Consider the following 14,438-nt stretch of genomic DNA (forward strand, 5'->3'; position numbering starts at 1 on the left):
ATAAAAATAGTCAATCTGAAAATGACTAGAAAAACATACTTAAGATTCTCAAAGAGATAAAGCTATTTTTAAAGGAGTTTTCCTTAAAATAACAAGAAATTATAAAATCAGAAGAGAAATTACGGGGCAGAAATAACTAAAAATTGAAAAAAAATACATGAAACAGTGGTTTTCAAATATCGGACAATGGACAGCTCAGGAGACAGTTATCCCTGCAAGAAGAAAAACAAAAGAGTGACTCCTCAGATTGCCTTAACTCACTGCATGAAGAGAGTTTCCAGGCTGCAATGAGGGAGGGGAGCCAATGCAGACGCAGTTGGTCTCCCTGAGTTGAAGAGACAGGGTTGGAAGGTCAAGGAGACCAAGGCAGCCGCAGTTTGCAAGGCAGAGTACTGCAGAGGTGGGGCTTGCTGCACATGGTGGCACTCCGGAGACAGCAGAGACTTCACCCCATCCCACCCCCACCAAGTCCAAGTCCATGGATAAATATTTGCCAGTGCGTGTGTGTGAGGAAGCTACCTTGAGACTAGTGAAATACCCACTCAAAGGGAGCAGAAGGAACCATGTCTGGAGGTCACACAGAGTGGGGAACAGTTCATATTCTCACCAGTCAGAGTGGAAAACTTCATAAATTATGGGCATCAGGTAGAATACAGAAGGGTGTGGCTCAGAAGTGGTACAAGATGAACACTAGGAAAAAATCCTGCTCTAGTCCATTCTAACAAAGCTTACAGGAATCCTTGAAAGCATCATGCTTTTTCCAAGTGATTTGTTCCATCCCAGAACAAAGTTCTAAAAAACTACATTTCATCTGTGTACAAAAGTCGAGGAAAGCATAATCATGTTAAGGAGAGACATAAAATATAGAAAGACAGAAAAAACACAAACAAATCTTCTAGAGATGAAAAGTATAACATCTAAAGTTTTTAAAAAGCCAATGGTGGGACTAACAGATTACTAACAGACTGGACATCACAGAAGAAAAGATTAGTAAAGTTGAAGGTATAGCTATAGATACTCTCCAAAATGGAGCCCAGAGAAAAATGACTAGAAAAAGAAAGCAACAGAGTATCAGTAACTACAGGGACAATACCAAGGGGCCTTATGTATGTGTGACTGGCATCTCCAAAGAAGAAGAAAGAAGAGAGGACAAATATTATTTAAAAAGAATAATTTGTAATTTTTTCCAAGCATGATAAAAACTTTAAGTCCACAGATAAAATATGTTCGGTGAACCCCAAACAAAAGAAACAAGGAAGACTACAAGGTACATTGTAATTAAATTGCTTAAAAACAAGAGAGAAAAATCTTAAAGAGAAAATCGTAGAAGTAGCTAGAAATAAAAGGATATATAACATACAAAGGAGTGAAAAAAATATGACATCAGGCCTTCTAGTCAGTAACATTTCGTGCCAGAAGACACTGAAGTGCTGACTTTAAAGTACTAAAAGAAAAAAAGGCCAACCTAGAATTCTATACCTAGCAAAAGTATCTTTAAAAGACAAAGTCAAAATAAAGACTTTTTTGGACTTAACTAAAGCTGAAAACAAGTTACTTCAGCAGATCTGCACCACAAGAAATATTAGAGGAAGACTTTCTGGCAAAGAGAATATGATGCTAGAAGAAAAATCCAGATGTTCACCAGAAACATTTTTAAATACCAGAAATCGTAAATATGTGGGTATACAAAAAATAATTTTAAAAAATGTAAGACACTTTGCTCAAAGCCAAAAGAATAACAATGTATTTGGGATGTTGTAACAGGATAGAAATAAAGTGTATGAGAATAATGAAACAAATACCATAACAGGAAAAGGTAGAAGTATTGCTAGAGGTAGAAGTTCTCACATTACACATGAAGTGGCAAAAAATTATTGAGGATGGACCACAGTAAGTTAAAGATGCTTAGTATATCTAAAGTAAACTCATAAAAAGTGTAGCTAATACATTAACTAAGGAGATAAAAATGAAATAATAAATACTCAGTTAATTCAAAAGGAGGTAAAGGAAACAAAGAGAAAATTAGTTGAATATGAAAACAAATAGCAATTTGGCATATTTGAACCAACTCATATAAATAATCACATTAAAATAATCACATTAAATATAAATGGTCAAAACATCCCAACTGAAAGACAAACTGTGAAATTGAACACAGAAGCAAGATCCAACTATATGCCGTCTACAAGAAACCTACCTTAATTATAAAAACACAAATATATTAAAAGTAAAAGGTTATACTATACTGTACTATACTATGCTATACTATACTAACACTAATGAAAAGAAAATTGGAGTGACTATATTAAAACAGGCAGAGTAGATTTCAGAACAAAGAGATAAATATTTTAGAGGTACAGAGGGTCATTTAAGATGACACAGAAGTAAATTCTTCAATATATATGTTGCTAAACACATGAATCCACTATCAGAGCATCAATATACATGAAGCAAAAACTGATAGAATGTAAGAAAAAAAACAGAAATATTCACATTTAGACTCAGGGATTTCAGCACCCCTCCAATAACTGATAGGAGAAATGGATATAGAAACAGTAAGCATATAGACTTGAGCAATGCTATCAACCAACTTGACATAATTAAATTTTCAGAGCATGCTGCTCAATAATAGCAGACAAAGAGTTCTTTTCAAGTGCACAGGGAAAACATTTATCAAGATAGATCACATTTTGAACCATAAAACATTTCCAATAAATCTAAAAACATTCAAGTGTTCCAACATGTTATCTGACCACAGTGGATTTAATAAGATAACCATAACACAAATATGTCTGAAAACTTTTTGAATAAGTGGAAATTATATTAAAATTTGCAAATAAACCATGGGTCAAAGAAGAAATCCAAAGGGAAATAGTATTTTGAACTGAATGACAGTTAAGAAAACAATAACATCAAATTTGGGGGGATATAGCTGAAGCAGTGCTTATAGGGAAATTTATGGCATTAAATGCATATATTAAAAAAGAAGAAAATTGGCCGGGTGCAGTGGCTCACGCCTGTAATCCCAGCACTTTCGGAGGCCGAGGTGGGCAGATCACGAGGTCAGGAGATAGAGACCATCCTGGCTAATGCAGTGAAACCCCGTCTCTACTAAAAATACAAAAAATTAACCAGGCATGGTGGTGGGTGCCTGTAGTCCCAGCTACTTGGGAGGCTGAGGCAGGAGAATGGCATGAACCCAGGAGTCAGAGCTTGCAGTGAACCAAGATCACACCACTGCACTCACGTCTGGGCAACAGATTGAGACTCCGTCTCAGAAAAAAAAAAAAAAGAAAATCAATGACCTCAGTTTCATCCTTAAGAAACTAGAAAAAGAGTACATTAGACCAAAAATCAAAGACAGAAGATCCAAACAAATAAAATCATAAATGAAAAAGGAGACATCATAATGGATACCACAGAAATACAACACGTCATTAGAGGCTACCATGAACAAGTATATGTCAATAAATTTGAAAGCCTAGGGAAAATGGATAAATATCTGGATACATACAACCTTCCTATATTGAAACAAGAAGAGACAGGAAATCTAAACAGACCAATATTGAGTAACAATATTGAATTAGTAATAAAAAGTCTCCCAACAAAGGAAAGACCAGGACCAGAGGGCTTCACTGCTGAATTCTACCAAACCTTTGAAGAGGAATTAATACCAGTCCTTCTCAAACTTTTTCAAAAACTTGAAGCAGAGGAAATTCTTTGTAACTCATTACACAAGGCCAGCATAGCCATGATACCAAAACCAAGCCAGAACACAACAAAAAAGAAAACTACAGACCAATATTTCTGATGAACATAAATGTAAAAATCCTCAACAAAATATTAGCAAACCAAATAAATACAACACATTTATCCCAAGAATGCCAGGATGATTCAACATTTGCAAAACAATTAACACCATACATCACATCAATAGAATGAAGGACAAAAACCATTTGATCATCTCAATAGATGCAGAAAAAGCATTTGATAAAATTCAGCATCCCTTCATGATAAACCAAAAGTCAGAGAAGAAAAGAAAGACGAGAGAAGAAATCAACAAAACAGAAAACATAAAACAATAGAGGAAATTAATGAAACCCAAAACGGATTCCTTTAGAAGATCAATAAAAATTGATAAACCTTGAACCAGACTGAATATTTTAAAAAGAGAGGGCACAAATGATCAATATCAGCTGTGCTAGAAGGGGCACCACTATGAATCCCACAGACATTCAAAGAATGGGAAGGAAATATTACGAATAACTTTATGCCAATAAACGTAATTTTCCCATGTACTATTTGATAGAATTCTTAACATAGGTTGCTGCTTTAATGATTAAATTAGTTTCTGCCATTCCCATATTAGGTTCAAGTTTGAAGTAGTTAATTATGTATATAAATGAAGTGGTGAATTATACTTGCCCTCTAATCTACATTTTTAAAAAGTATCTTAAAACTTTCAACCTCATCAACCTCATAGGGTATTGATAACTCCTATAGCAGTTTTGATTTATCTTTGGGTCATACCAGTTACCCCTTATATTGCTAACGGTCTTTTTATACACCTCTTTCGTAGCTCCTTCTATGTGTCACGCACTGTTGAGAAAGGTAATAAAAAGTTCTATGTTCTGTGACTCTTTCACTACTCCCTAAGGTGTAGTGTTGACACAACATCTGTATTCAAACAGGTACATTCAGAGTTCAACTGATATGAATAGAAAAATAAAATGTTCTCCTTATACCTTGCTGTCACTCTCTAAATGGCGTAAAATTTTTCTAAAAGGCGTCATTAGCTAATGATAAAAACTGAAAATCCCTTATGTAAAATTTTAGAAATGATAGTAGTGGTGGTTGTACAATACTGTGAATGTACCTAATGTCAATCTATGATACACTTAAAAATGGTTAAAATGGTAAATTTTATGCTATGTATAACTTATATGCATAGCATATATATTTTTAATACAATAAAAATTGTTTTAAAAAGTCAAAAAACAAAAACCTGAAAATTGCATTCACAATCTATAGACTTCAGTTTTCTTACCTAGAACATGGAAATAAAGTCTCTGGACTTCACAATAAACATCAGTTTTATTAAAAATGTACGTGTTGATTGTTTTAAGGTACTTCTTAAAAATGTAGATTAAAGAGCAAGTACAATTCAATATAAGAGATTGCATTATTGTAGCAGTTATGAATACAGTTTTGTTGGTAATATAGACACAGAGCCACTTCTGCTCTGTCACTGCATCAGTTAAAAGATCTTTACCCTGTGAACACAGAATACCCAGCTAGCCATGGAATAAACTAATAGGAGCTTTTAGTCTCACACAACAGGAAGCTGGAGGGGGTAGCTACAGCTTCGGTTCAGCACTAAACCATGTTAGGGCCAGAGTATCTGCCAGCCACTCGCCTGCCCCTCATAATCACTAGACAGTTGTGAGGCCACGTCCAAGACACATAGCCAGGAAATGTGCAGTGCTGGTGCATGTGCCTCTTCCACAAGGAATGCAAAAGCTTGCCTAGGAACAAATATATTAAAAGTAAAAGGTTATACTATACTGTACTATACTATGCTATACTGGATATACAAAATTTGACTCAGGAAAATTGATCTTGGTAGAAATGTGGTTATCAAAGAAAACTCAGATTTTCAAAAGCCACTATGGACAGCATTCATATAGACAAAAATTAGTGAACCAGATGTTTTTAGTAAATTTTATTGTAGAAAAAAAGCTATTGAAAATTTATCTTAGTAGGAAAATATGGTAATACTTTACCTGCGTGGAAAAGTTGTTCAAGGAATTGAAGTAGCTTGTAGTGGAGAAAAAAGTAAGAAGTAAAAATTTAAAACACACACACACACACAAAGAGAGAGTGAAATAACCCATAATGCTACCCACCAAGAGACAATCACTAACATTTGGAGTAGCTCTTTGGCAGTGTTCTCTAATATTTCCGTAGTTATTGGCCAATTCCAGCATTGTTCTTAAGTCAGTTTGGCTAATTAATACTATTCCCTTCATAGTTAGCATAGCTATACATTTTACTTCCTCTGAATTTTTGATTTAAATACATTGTTTTCGCTATTTTTTGTTTAAGTTTAATTGTTTGTTTTAAATAACCAACTCAGACTGCATGTGCTTTTTCAAAACTATTGTTTACTGATACATAAAACTGTGCTTTGAAATTTATTTTTCTTTCTATTCTCTGATGTCTGTTTTATTGTGTATTTTCTAACGTCTTAAGCTAAATGCTTAGTTTATTTTTAACTTGGTGAGCAAGAACAAAGCGGTCAATACCACAAATGTGTCTGTAATTATAACTCTGCTGTATACATCGATTTTTTTTATTTTGATAAAGTTTACTTTACACACTATAAAAATACAAATGTATTACAAAACTATGGAAATCGAGTGTAGCAGGAAAAAGTATATGTCATTTCTATTAGCTAGAACCCCCACCGTTGTTGGTGTCTTTCCTTGACATAGTTGTGACCATATAGCGCTGTTAAATTGCATATTTCTCTACATAATTCATATTTTTTCTATCCCTATCTTGCATTTGGGTCTCATTTTATGATTGTTATTCTTTTATCTTTCAATAAGTTCTCAAAACGTTAAAAAAAAATGACTCAGGACTTTTAATTGTCTTAGCCACAAATTTATAGAATTTCCAGGATCTGTGACAATGGGTAAATAATTTTACATAAATCCTAAATTGACATAGAATTATAAAGATGTAATCATTTTAAACAGCAGTATTTTGCAAATTTTATAAATCCCTTTCTAGGACTCATCTCTGCTTCTACAATCAACCCAGAATGTGACTGTAAATGCGCGCAACTCAGAAGGGGAGGTCACAGGCAGGTTGAAAGTTGGTGAGTCCAGCTTCATTGTGGTGCTTTGCATGCATGTGGTCCGTGAATAGTGCTAAATGGATGCATTGTTTTTTCTTCTAAAGAAATCAAAGCTACTTATGAACAAAGTATGAATTTTCTAAATATCATGCCGTGTTGACCACAGAATAGCACCACAGAGTGGGGTGGGGACTGAGGGGACAGCCTGAAGTGCTTTGATTAGAGTTATTTTTGTTCCAAGAAATAGAGGACAATTAAAGCTAGTACAAGAAACAAATGTTTATTGTAGGTTACCAAAGACTCTTGCAGCAACCAAAGGAGAGGAACCCAAGTAGTTGGCCTCAAAGAGCACAGAGACCCATGGCTGAGAGCCAAGAATAGATTCAGTTCCCTCCCTATTCTTTCTTCTCTTCTCTCTGCTTCTCCCCATGTGTTCCATTCTCCTCCTTTCCAGTTTATCTTTGCCACCATTTTCACTTGGCTGTATCACTTCTCACTGTACAGAACCTACAGGGCCTCCCTGATTCTTATCTGCTCGGCTGTAGTTATCAACATCACACAGTTTAGTCTTCGATTACACAAATTCTAAGTCCACAAAGTACTCTAATTAGCCCAGTTCATCTGTCCCACCACATTCCATCGGGTCAGTCAGCTATGTACACCCATCCAGTCAACTAAGACGGGAGAATAAGGTCACACGGGAGCGAGGTCACATGGAATCCTATAAACGGAGAAGATCAGCAAGAAGAAATATAGATGAAAGCAATATCGGAAGAGCAAACCAACTGGTAAGAAGGAATGCAGGCCAGGCCTGGTGGCTCATGCCTGTAATCCCAGCACTTTGGGAGGCCAAGACGGAAGGATAGCTTGAGCCTAGGTGATTGAGATCAGCCTGGGCAACATCTCTAAAAAAATAATTTAAAAAATTAGCCAGGTGTGGTGGTGAATGTCTGTAGTCACAGCTACTGGGGAGGCTGAGGCAGGGAGGATCACTAGGAATTCGATTCTGTGGTGGAGGAGAACCTTTGTCTGAAAAAAAGAGAGTAAGAATGAGAAAGGTATGGCCAGGTGTGGCGGCTCAAGCCTGTAATCCCAGCACTTTGGGAGGCCAAGACGGGCGGATCTACCCAAATAAGAAGGAACCAGAGAAATAATTCTGGCCGTATGAAAAAACAGGGTTTTATAAAACTTTCAAAAGCTCACATTGAGTCTCCAGCAGTGGATCCAAACCAATGAAATCTTTGAAATACCAGATAAATAATTCAAAGTGTTTATTATTAAGTTACTCAAGGAACTACAAGAAAAAAGTGAAAACTAACATGAAAACTTTTTTTATTATTATTATGCTTTAAGTTCTAGGGTACATGTGCAAAACATGCAGGTTTGTTACATATGTATACATGTGCCATGTTGGTGTGCTGCACCGATTAGTCATTTACATTAGGTATATCTCCTAATGCTATCCCTTGCCCATCCCCCCACCCCACAACAGGCCCTGGTGTGTGATGTTCCCCTTCCTGTGTCCAAGTGTTCTCATTGTTCAATTCCCACCTAGGAGTGAGAACATGCAGTGTTTGGTTTTCTGTCCTTGTGATAGTTTGCTCAGAATGATGGTTTCTAGCTTCATCCATGTCCCTACAAAGGACATGAACTCATCCTTTTTTATGACTGCATAGTATTCCATGGTGTATATGTGCCATATTTTCTTAATCCAGTCATATCATTGATGGACATTTGGGTTGGTTCCAAGTCTTTGCTATTGTGAATAGTGCTGCAATAAACATACGTGTGCATGTGTCTTTATAGCAGCATGATTTATAATCCTTTGGGTATATACCCAGTAATGGGATTGCTGGGTCAAATGAAATTTCTAGTTCTAGATCCTTGAGGAATTGCCACACTGTCTTACACAATGGTTGAACTAGTTTACACTCCTACCAACAGTGTAAAAGTGTTCCTAGTTCTCCAAATACTCTCTAGCACCTGTTGTTTCCTGACTTTTTAATGATCACCATTCTAACTGGTGTGAGATAGTATGTCTTTGTGTTTTGATTTGCATTTCTCTGATGACCAGTGATGAGCATTTTTTCATGTGTCTGTTGACTGCATAAATGTCTTCTTCTGAGAAGTGTCCTTTGCCCACGTTTTGATGGGGTTGTTTGATTTTTTTCTTAAAAATTTGTTTAAGTTCTTTGTAGATTCTGGATATTAGCCCTTTGTCAGATGGGTAGATTGCAAAAATTTTCTCCCATTCTGTAGGTTGCCTGTTCACTCTGATGGTAATTTCTTTTGCTGTGCAGAAGCTCTTTAGTTTAATTAGATCCCATTTGTCAATTTTGGCTTTGGTTGCCATTGCTTTTGGTGTTTTAGTCATGAAGTCCTTGCCCATGCCTATGTCCTGAATGGTATTGCCTAGGTTTTCTTCTAGGGTTTTTATGGTTTAGGTCTAACATTTAAGTCTTTAATCCTTCTTGAATTAATTTTTGTATAAGGTGGAAGGAAGAGATCCAGTTTCAGCTTTCTACATATGGCTAGCCAGTTTTCCTAGCACCATTTTTTAAATAGGGAATCCTCTCCCCATTGCTTGTTTTTGTCAGCTTTGTCAAAGATCAGATGGCTGTAGATGTGTGGCATTATTTCTGAGGCCTCTGTTCTGTTCCATTGGTCTATGTATCTGTTTTGGTACCAGTACCATGCTGTTTTGGTTACTGCAGCCTTGTAGTATAGTTTGAAGTCAGGTAGTGTGATGCCTCCAACTTTGTTCTTTTGGCTTAGGATTGTCTTAGCAATGCGGGCTCTTTTTTGGTTCTGTATGAATTTTAAAGTAGTTTTTTCCAATTCTGTGAAGAAAGTCATTGGTGGTTTGATGGGGATGGCACTGAATGTGTAAATTACCTTGGGCAGTACAGCCATTTTCACAATATTGATTCTTCCTATCCATGAGCATGGAATGTTCTTCTATTTGTTTCTGTCCTCTTTTATTTCATTGAGCAGTGGTTTGTAGTTCTCCTTGAAGAGGTCCTTCACATCCCTTGTAAGTTGTATTCCTAGGTATTTTATTTTGTTTGTAGCAATTGTGAATGGGAGTTCACTCATTATTTGGCTCTCTGTTATTGGTATATAGGAATGCTTGTGATTTTTGCACATTGAGTTTGTATCCTGAGACTTTGCTGAAGTTGCTTATCAGCTTAAGGAGATTTTGGGCTGAGATGATGGGGTTTTCTAAATATATACAATCATGTCATCTGCAAACAGGGGCAATTTGACTTCCTGTTTTCCTAATTGAATACCCTTTATTTCCTTCTCTTGCCTGATTGCCCTGGCCAGAACTTCCAACACTATGTTGAATAGGAGTGGTGAGACAGGGCATCCCTGTCTTGTGCCAGTTTTCAAAAGGAATGCTTCCAGTTTTTGCCCATTCAGTATGATATTGGCTGTGGGTTTGTCATAAATAGCTCTTATTATTTTGAGATGCGCCCCATCAATGCCTAGTTTATTGAGAGTTTTTAGCATGAATGGCTGTTGAATTTTCTCAGAGGCCTTTTCTGCATCTGTTGAGATAATGATGTGGTTTTTGTCTTTGGTTCTGTTTATGTAATGGATTACATTTATTGATTTGCATATGTTGAACCAGCCTTGCATCCCAGGGATGAAGCCAACTAGATCATGGTGGATAAGCTTTTTGATGTGCTGCTGGATTCGGTTTGCCAGTATTTTATTGAGGATTTTCGCATTGATGTTCATCAGGGATATTGGTCTAAAATTCTCTTTTTTTGTTGTGTCTCTGCCAGGCTTTGGTATCAGGATGATGCTGGCCTCATAAAATGAGTTAGAGAGGATTCCCTCTTTTTCTGTTGATTGGAATAGTTTCAGAGGGAATGGTACCAGCTCCTCTTTGTACCTCTGGTAGAATTTGACTATGAATCCATCTGGTCCTGGACTTTTTTTGGTTGGTAGGCTATTAATTATTGCTTAATTTCAGAGCCTGTTATTGGTCTATTCAGGGATTCAACTTCTTCCTATTTTAGTCCTGGGAGGGTATATGTGGCCAGGAAATATCCATTTCTTCTAGATTTTCTAGTTTATTTGCGTAGAGGTTGTTTATAGTATTCTCTGATGATAGTTTGTATTTCTGTGGGATCGGTGGTGATACCCCCTTTATCATTTTTTATTATGCCTATTTGATTCTTCTCCCTTCTTCTTTATTAGTGTTGCTAGTGGACTGTCAATTTTGTTGATCTTTTCAAAAAAGCAGCTCCTAGATTCATTGAATTTTTGACGGATTTTTTGTGTCTCTATCTCCTTCAGTTCTGCTCTGATTTAGTTATTTCTTGTCTTCTGCTACCTTTTGACTTTGTTTGCTCTTGCTTCTCTAGTTCTTTTAATTGTGATGTTAGGGTGTCAATTTTAGATCTTTCCTGCTTTCTCTTGTGGGCATTTAGTGCTATAAATTTCCCACTACACAATGCTTTAAATGTGTCCCAGAGATTCTGGTACATTGTATCTTTGTTCTCATTGGTTTCAAATAACTTATTTATTTCTGCCTTCGTTTCATTATTTACCCAGTAGTCATTCAGGAGCAGGTTGTTCAGTTTCCATGTAGTTGTGCAGTTTTGAGTGAGTTTCTTAGTCCTAAGTTCTAATTTGATTGCACTGTGGTCTGAGAGACAGTTTGTTATAATTTCTGTTCTTTTACATTTGCTGAGGAGTGCTTTACTTCCAACTATGTAGTCAATTTTGGAATAAGTGCGATGTGGTGCTGAGAAGAATATATATTCTGTTGATTTGGGGTGGAGAGTTCTGTAGTTGTCTATTAGGTCAGCTTGCTGCAGAGCTGAGTTCAAGTCCTGGATATCTTTGTTAACTTTCTGTCTCATTGATCTGTCTAATATTGACAGTGGGGTGTTAAAGTCTCCCATTATTATTGTGTGGGTGTCTAAGTCTCTTTGTATGTCTCTAAGGACTTGCTTTATGAATCTGGGTGCTCCTGCATTGGGTCCTCACATCTTTTATTTTTGTTTCATGCAGGTTGTTTCTGTGATATTTGGGAGATAGATATTTGTAAATACTTTGTTTTGTGGGTTGTAATTTTAGCATTAAATTTTTTTTGTCATATTTAACGCTTTTGACTTGAATTCCACTTTGTCTGATATCAGGATTTTTATCCCAGCTCATTAGTATTCATTTCCTGCATTACTTTTGTCCATTCCTTAAGTGGCTTCTCACTAAGTCTCCTCATCCGTCCTTCCCATGGCCTTTGCTTACCATAACGCCTGTGATGGAGCAGGTGTGTGAGAAGTTGTAGTCCTGGCACTTGTTAATTTTTCTCCCTTAACTCACAGTTCTGCCTTTAAGTAATGCAAGGGTTTGGTTTGTGTGTGTGTGTGTGTTTGTTTTGTTTTTATTTATTTATTTATTTATTTTATTTTATTTTTTTTTTTTTGAGACGGAGTCTCGCTCTGTCGCCCAGGCTGGAGTGCAGTGGTGAGATCTCAGCTCACTGCAAGCTCCACCTCCCGGGTTCCCGCCATTCTTCTGCCTCAGCCTCCTGAGTAGCTGGGACTACAGGTGCCACCACCACCACGCCCGGCTAATTTTTTGTATTTTTAGTAGAGATGGGGTTTCACTGTGTTACACAGGATGGTCTTGATCTCCTGACCTCATGATCCGCCCGCCTCAGCCTCCCAAAGTGCTGGGATTACAGGCGTGAGCCACCGCGCCTGGTTTGTGTGGAATTTTTATAGCTGTGAAGCTACTCCTTAGAGTTTGGGGATGACCTTTTGGGAAACTGATTACTATATAGCCAGCGTGGTCATCAGCCACCCAGAAGTCCATCCTTTTCCAATTTAATCTATGAAATTTTTAAAAATCATAGCATTATTTTCATGGCTATGTAATATTTCAAGGAATATATGTATAATAATTTGATTCACTAATTGGAATTAGATTTTTTTCAATTCAGTTAATGCCACAATTCATAATTCAGGCTACCCTTTTACATGTAATAGGTTATACAATAAATATTTGTTAAATAAATGAAGGGAGGAATGAATAAAAGATTGGGTAGGATGGGATGGGCTGACAAACCAGTTGGCAGGTAGGATAGTGTTCTAATGGTTGGATTTTATATATATATTTATATGTATATAATTTATTATATATAGATATATTTATATATAATTATATAAATATTATATATATTATTTATATATATTCACTATATATATATATATAGTGAAATGAGGAGGTTAACCTTTACAATGATTGATTATTACAGTCAGGGTTTCCAGATGGCAGAAGATTGGTTAAAAGTGATCATCTGGCCGGGTGCAGTGGCTCATGCCTGTAATCCCAGCACTTCGGGAGGCAGAGGCGGGTGGATCATTTGAGGCCAGGAGTTCAAGACTAGCCTGGGCAACATAGCAAAATCCCATCTCTACTGAAAATACAAAAGTCAACCAGGTGCCTGTAATCCCAGCTATTCGGGAGGCTAAGGCAGGAGAATCGCTTGAACCCGGCAGGCAGAGGTTGCAGTGAGCTGAGATCGCACCACTGCACTCCAGCTTGGGCAACAGACTGAGACCCTGTCTTTAAAAAAAAAAAAAAAATCATTTTACAGCATTTTTGGAAAGCTACGTCAGTTTTGCTTATGATTATCAGGGACATTGACTAGAAATAACCTAAGTTTCACTGGCATAGCATAACTAGCTTTGTTTGCTCAGGGACTTCTCAAGCCTCGTCTCTTATTTTATTTCATTTTATTTTATTTAACACAAGTAAAGGTCATTAGTGCCAGGCATATGAAGTGGAACTGTATAATACAAGATTATGCCACAAAAGTAGTAGCGCTAACAAGCACAGCTTTGTGCTTCCAGCCCAGTCCTTTCTCTGTGATACCATATTTGCACCAGCAGAATATATGTTTCCTTTTTTTAAAGGACTTTGTGATATTTGTTTCTAAATTATTTTATTTTAAATTAAAGATATCCTGAGGAACAAAAGAAGGTTGCTGATGAGACACATTATATGTAAGGGAGAATTTGATGGTATTTTCACCAGAAAAACCCTTAAGCTAATTTCCCAAACTTAATTAATCAGATCACAAAACCATTAACTTTTTCTCTTTGTACCAAAGCCTTTCATTAAAAATGGGACTGTACAGATAGCTCTTTTCTTATCAACAAGGTAGAATTTAAATTTTATTTCTTAAAGACCTCTACTGCAAAAGACAATTACATCCTCAGCTTTAATCAGTGTCCAACTAGGTTAAAAAAACTGCTGGAATATTAATAAAAGTTAGAAAATTAATTACAAACTCCATAACTATTGAAGAACAGTACAGTTTTCTCTGAAGTGGAAAGCGTATTTAAATTTAAACATGCAGTGTCTATTTTTAATAAAATGGAGATGGGATTTTATTCGCCGCTATGCCTTTGCTCAAATAGTTTCCTTTACCTGGAGATCCCTGTTCTTCCTTCAACAGGGAAGCATGAACTCTTTCTTTTTTGTTTTTTGAGACAGAGTCTCGCTCTGTCACCCAGATTGGAGTGCAGTGGCCTGATTTCAGCTCATTGCA

The 14,438-nt window shown here is 36.5% G+C and overlaps 1 protein-coding gene across 2 annotated transcripts in view; it reads left to right on the top strand.

Annotated features, from left to right (window-relative positions):
* SGCG (sarcoglycan gamma) overlaps nucleotides 1-14,438 on the top strand; it is an 81,545-nt gene that overhangs the window by 37,408 nt on the left and 29,699 nt on the right. For both annotated transcript variants that reach the window (XM_025364597.1, XM_025364598.1), the window contains one exon: nucleotides 6,796-6,883. In XM_025364597.1, coding sequence (XP_025220382.1) covers nucleotides 6,796-6,883 — 88 coding nt within the window. The remainder of the gene's footprint in view (nucleotides 1-6,795; nucleotides 6,884-14,438) is intronic.

Source organism: Theropithecus gelada, chromosome 17 (genome assembly GCF_003255815.1).
Source record: "Theropithecus gelada isolate Dixy chromosome 17, Tgel_1.0, whole genome shotgun sequence".
Taxonomy (NCBI): domain Eukaryota; kingdom Metazoa; phylum Chordata; class Mammalia; order Primates; family Cercopithecidae; genus Theropithecus; species Theropithecus gelada.